Source organism: Engystomops pustulosus, unplaced genomic scaffold (genome assembly GCF_040894005.1).
Source record: "Engystomops pustulosus unplaced genomic scaffold, aEngPut4.maternal MAT_SCAFFOLD_970, whole genome shotgun sequence".
Lineage (NCBI taxonomy): Eukaryota > Metazoa > Chordata > Amphibia > Anura > Leptodactylidae > Engystomops > Engystomops pustulosus.
This window is the reverse complement of record NW_027285849.1, coordinates 4,449-10,615: the sequence shown is the minus strand read 5'-3', so window position 1 is coordinate 10,615 and position 6,167 is coordinate 4,449. Positions and strand designations below refer to the sequence as shown.

At 44.6% G+C, this 6,167-nt stretch overlaps 1 protein-coding gene across 1 annotated transcript; it reads left to right on the top strand.

The window, feature by feature from the left end:
* Positions 1–1,012: 1,012 nt before the first annotated feature.
* Positions 1,013–5,895, top strand: LOC140112680 (angiopoietin-related protein 7-like). Its single transcript, XM_072132585.1, has 4 exons — positions 1,013–1,167; positions 1,568–1,784; positions 3,716–3,911; positions 4,758–5,895. Exons 1-4 carry the CDS (start codon positions 1,032–1,034, stop codon positions 4,899–4,901), a joined length of 693 nt encoding a protein of 230 aa, XP_071988686.1. The 5' UTR covers positions 1,013–1,031; the 3' UTR covers positions 4,902–5,895.
* The last annotated feature ends 272 nt before the right edge of the window (positions 5,896–6,167 follow it).

Genomic DNA, 6,167 nt, shown 5'->3' with positions numbered 1-6,167 from the left:
ATCTATCTATCTCATATCTATCTATCTATCTATCTATCTATCTCCTATCTATCTATCTATCTATCTCATATCTATCTATCTATCTATCTATCTATCTATCTATCTATCTATCTCCTATCTATCTATCTATCTATCTATCTATCTATCTATCTATCTATCTATCTCCTATCTATCTATCTATCTATCTATCTATCTATCTATCTATCTCATATCTATCTATCTTTCTCATATCTATCTATCTATCTCCTATCTATCTATCTATCTATCTCCTATCTATCTATCTATCTCCTATCTATCTATCTATCTATCCATCCATCCATCCATCCATCCATCCATCCATCCATCCATCCATCCATCCATCTATCTATCTATCTATCTATCTATCTATCTATCTATCTATCTATCTATCTATCTATCTCCTATCTATCTCATATCTATCTCCTATCTATCTATCTATCTATCTATCTATCTATCTATCTATCTATCTATCTATCTCTTATCTCATATCTATCTATCTATCTATCTATCTATCTATCTATCCATCTCATATCTATCTATCTATCTATCTATCTATCTATCTATCTATCTAAATCTATCTATCTATCTATCTATCTATCTATCTATCTATCTATCTATCTATCTATCTATCTACCTATCCATCCATCCATCTATCTATCTATCTATCTATCTATCTATCTATCTATCTATCTATCTATCTATCTATCTATCTCCTATCTATCTATCTATCTATCTCCTATCTATCTATCTATCTCCTATCTATCTCCTATCTATCTCCTATCTATCTATCTATCTATCTATCTATCTATCTATCTATCTATCTATCTATCTCCTATCTATCTATCTCATATCTATCTATCTATCTATCTATCTATCTATCTATCTATCTCATATCTATCTATCTATCTATCTATCTATCTATCTATCTATCTATCTATCTATCTCATATCTATCTAACCCTCTATATCACATTGCGTTGTTGGCAGATCCTCAGTATTTTCTCCGTTACAGCTATGAGGCAGACGCGGACGTGTCACTCGGACTGCGCCAGTGTGTACCACAGCGGTGTCCGCAGCTCCGGCGTCTATACCATACTGCCACCTGGTGGTGGGAGCCCAGTACACGTGTTCTGTGACATGGAGACACAAGGTAAAGGGGGAAAGCTGCAGCGTATATATAAGGCAGAGGTCCCTGTTATATGTCAGATGATAGTATTATATTATCTGCAGTATTTTTACTTCTCAATTTATTTCTAATAAACTTCTCAAATCCTGGGATATGACAAAATCCATCAACAGCATTTAAAGGGGTTTTCCATGAATCCTCTCCTGAACTCTGGACTTTACATCACAGTAAATTGTTGGTCTATTATTTTACGGTGTGCAATACTTCATTCTGTCTGCAGGGGCACTGTGGGGAATTGGAGAACTTTTGATTCCCAGTGACGTCTCGGTGACCATTAAAAACTGTTCTCTCCAATATGACAATTATTCAAGCTGCTACATTGTAACAAACCTCCTCTATGACCACTTCCCTCTGTTCCTGTAAGGAGGGGGCTGGACGGTGATTCAGAGACGTCGGGATGGATCGATCAGCTTTAACCGCACCTGGAGAGAATACACGGAAGGATTCGGAGACCTGAAGGGTGAATTGTGGCTGGGAAACGAGAATATCCACAAAATCACCGGCCGGGGCGGATACTCCCTGCGGATCGACCTGGAGGACTGGGATGGGGAACACAAGTATATCCAGTACAGAGACTTCAGGTGAGCGATGAGGCCGGAGAGAAATGTGAAAACGTAACACACAGTAGGGGGCCAAAAACCTGAAAACTGTCAGAGAAATTCAGCAGAGTCTGATGACCTTCCCCGCCCCCCTCCCCCCGCATACTTTCTCCTTTCAGAAAGTTTTAAGGGTGGTGAAAAATTTAATTTTTGCGCAAATGTAGCAGAAAAATAAGCAAACCAGTGGTTTTGGCTGGTAAAGAAGGACATGGTAGGGAGATTGTGCAGCGTGACCGCATTGTGGGGGGCAGCTGGATTCCCTGGTACCTGAGTGGGTTGTAGTGCGGACTAGTACTAGGAAATGTCATGGTGCTTGGTCCTGGAAAACAGTCCTCGTCCACACCCATCAGGGCCAGCGGGGAGATACAAGAAGAGGGGGAGGTCACAGCATAGTGCAGGGAGTGTGTGTATAGAATCCCCAGGCAGATGGTGGATGGGAGGCCCATGGTGTTAGCGGCAGCCAGGGATCACACTGGACCAAAGTCTCTTTAATGGCAGAAACAGTCCACACAGCAGCAGGTAACAGCCTGGTAACGCTGCCTCCTGCAGGCACACAAGGCTGTGGATTGGCTGTGGTGGTTATCCTTTTGTGGAACAGGAATTTGGGGAGTACCTCAGCCTTGATCCGGTGGGTGGTCAGAAGGCTGGCCTGTGTAGCAGAGATGTAGGCAATCCAAATGTCATAAGATAAGTGACAATGACACAGACAATGAAACCCAGAAGCCTTGTGTGAGATTCTATTATAGCTCATTTCAAACCCTGTTTAGCCACCAACCAATCACATCCTGGGATTCTGCAGGAAAGATAACAATTGTTACAGCGTAATACAAATAAATCTCACATTAACTCCTCAGTAGCAGGCATGATGTAATATAGGTGTTAACACTCCTTTAGTTCAGGACAATGGGTTAGTGAACCCCCTGGACCACCGCAGACGATGGCACAAGCCGACACCTGGGACCGGAATCTAAGTGACACCCGGTCTTCACCAGAGCCCGCCGCAAAGCGGGATGGACTTGCTGCGGCGTGGTACCACCAGGTTGTTCCACAGGTGTGACTTGTCTACGGTGCCAACCAAGGTCGAAGTACCAATTCAGCGGACAGTCTTGGAGTCAGGAACAAGCAGATTGTCAAGGCAGGCGGCAGAGATGCAAAGTCAGGGTCAGGTCAGGGGTCACAACCGGAGGGCAGGATACAAGGGACAGGAATCGTTATGTCGCTTAAAGATCCGACTGGGTTTGATGGGAGCAGAAAGCTTAAATAGGAACCCAGAATTGGGCAGCGCCAATCAGCGGTGCGCTGGCCCTTTAAATCATCGAGAGCCGGCGCGTGCGCTGATGGAAGCATGACCAAGGAGAGGTAAGTGAGGGCCAGGGAGGGCGCTGCCACGGAGAGGGGCACGTGTGTGCCACCAACCCGAGACATGGATCGCAGGGACACCCGTGACACTTTTGAGCCGTAGATGGCAGCAGATGATAGATATCTACAGCTACAGTAGGAATTAGTTGTTAAACCAAGGAGAAGTCCAGCCTAAAAGATGATAGGAGGTGGAATGTCAGAGCGGGTCAGAGCCTCTCCAGCCGACCAGGAAACCAACTGCAACTGAATTTAGTAATGACCCATTTTGTAGGACATAACAAGTGTTGTTGGGGCATGGGGTAGTAAATAAGGGGAAGGTTGGGGGAGTGTTGTGGGGTTTAGGGAGGTAAATGAGGCTAATAGTTGGGGGTGTGTTGTGGGGTTTGGGGTGGTAAATTAGTGGAATGGTTGGGGAGTGTAGTGGGATATGGGCTGGCAAACGAGGGCACGGGTCGAGGTGTGTGGTGGGGATTGCGAAGGTAAATGATCGTAATAGTTGGGGAGTTTTTTGGGGTTAAATAAAGACATTTGACTATTATTTCCTTCCCATGAAGCATAGAAGATGAGAACAGCTACTTCCGCCTCCACGTGTCTGGGCCCAGTGGGACCGCTGAGGACTCGTTTGCTTGGTACCACAATAAAAGAAGTTTCAGTTCCCCGGGGTCTGGGAATCTGTGTGCGGACATCTCTCATGGGGGCTGGTGGTACTATCAGTGCTTCTACTCCAACCTCAACGGTGTGTACCACGGGGTAAGTGTCTTCGGTGAATATAAAAGCCCCATTGGGTTCTGGCTACTAGGTTTTAGACACTTTTGCGGACCCCACCTCATCCACACTGAGGTGCTGAGTGGTGTCTTCAGGACATTGTTGTGTATGCTCTTCGATTAACTCACGGTCTCTACACCTATGGTCTCTCTTGGACACCTAGCACCATGGTCATTGTTGGGGACCAAAAATGATGATGTCACAGAAATTGTACAGGTGGCATTGAGCCGATCTCTGGAGTTTAAAGGGATTTTAGTTAAAAAATGGAAAATCCCTTTAAGGTCCAATAAATTATATGTTTCCGTTTTTCACACCATTGAATTTAAAGTGTCATTTCTTTTCATTTTTCTGCTGAACTTACTTTAAGGGGGCTTATTTTTTTCCGGATGAGTTGTGCTCCGCTTTATGTTTACTAGTTTTTGGGTAGGTAAATGCATAGAGATACCCACCCTGTGATCTCTGATTCCCTTAAAACTGCTCTGGATGTACCATAGTTATGTCAAGTCATCAAAGTCAACTTCAAGAACTTTAGAGTCTCAGGAGGAACCAGTTGATTGATTATAGTAAGAGACCTGTAATACTCTATTTCCCCTGTGGGGGCAGTGCAGGGAAATTGAACAATTGCTGAGGGGATCAAAACTTGTGTCAGGTTCCTTTGTGGGGCTCCTGGATGTAGATTGTGGTGGGTCTAAACAGCTTCTACCCATTAATGATCAGATAGCATCAAGTCCACATCCAGCTCCTACCACTTCACTTCCAGGGGGGTCCAGGAGCTGAGATACAAGGAACTGTCTGATGTTTTCCTTTTTTTTTCTCTTTGTCCTTTACTAGGGAGGGAGATATGTCAAAGGTCGCGAGGCGATGGGACCCGACGGCATTGTGTGGTACAGCTGGAAGAACACGGACTACTACTCCCTGAAGAAAGTCTCCATGATGATCCGGCCCAGAACGTTCCATCTCCACACATCCCCCTAATGTTCCTGTTATCCCTTTTTAGATGTACTCTGGGTATTATACTTTATGGGGTTATTTATAATAGGTTTTTTCTGGGGGTTTTTGGTGTAAAAAAGTCTCAAAGTCATCACACTGAGGTTTTTTGAGACTTTTTCTCACAGGGCTACATACACTTAATGGGGCAGATTTACTTACCCGGTCCATTCGCAATCCGGTGGCACGTTCTCTGCAGTGGATTCGGGTCTTCCGGCGATTCACTAAGGTAGTTCCTCCGACGTCCACCAGGTGTCGCTCCTGCGCTGAAGTCCGCCGAGGCCCGCCGGAGTGCACGAACCTATACTTGGTGAAGGTAAGTGCGTGTCCCGCGGGCGTTTCTCCGAATCCGTCGGGTTTTTGTTCGACCACGCCCCGCCAATTTTCGTCGCGTGCATGGCGGCGCCAATGCGCCACAATCCGATCGCGTGTGCCAAAAACCCGGGGCAATACAGGGAAAATCGGCGCAAATCGCAAATATTCGGGTCACACCTCGGTAAAATGCGAATCGGGCCCTTAGCAAATGACCCCCAATATGACCTAAACATAGAAATACTGCAAGTGCAACACCGTGCAAAGCCGGAGACATGACTTGAGACTTTTTCAAAAAGTCTCATAGTTACTCCAGTCCCTGCTGGTCTACGTGCTGGGACTTTTTATGCATTTTGAGACTTAAAAAAAAAAAAAAAAAAATCCCAAACACAAAATAGACCATAAGAACATTTATTAAAGGGCCAAAGCCACTTTACTGAATCTGATGGGAAGTGGGGCTCCAAAACTAGACATGGAACTATCCCAAGAAGTTGGTTTAATAATAAATAAGCCCCTATATGTGTATATTTGGATTTGTTTTTGGAATTAAAACTTTTTAACTTTGTATATGGGGATTCACTGGGATTTTGTATGTGATATAACCCGTAGTGTGTTATCATTGTCTCTTTCCTTCCCAGGGTTGGGAACAATAAATGTGACAAATATAATAGCGCCAACAAGTGTCTCTCTAATCTGCACAAGCCGGGAATTATTACTTGGATTAAAGACAATGGACCAGAGCAGCTTATCCCCAGCAGACACTACAGACACCACATACACTAAAGACTCTACATGCAGCCTCTGTTTACAGTTCATGACCTTCTAGGATTTTTAAGACAGTACAGAGAAGTGTCTCGTGTTGCAGCATAGAAGAGAAGTGTGTGGGAGCTGCAGACAGGACAGAGAAGTGTCCGTGTTGCAGGATAGAAGAGAAGTGAGTGG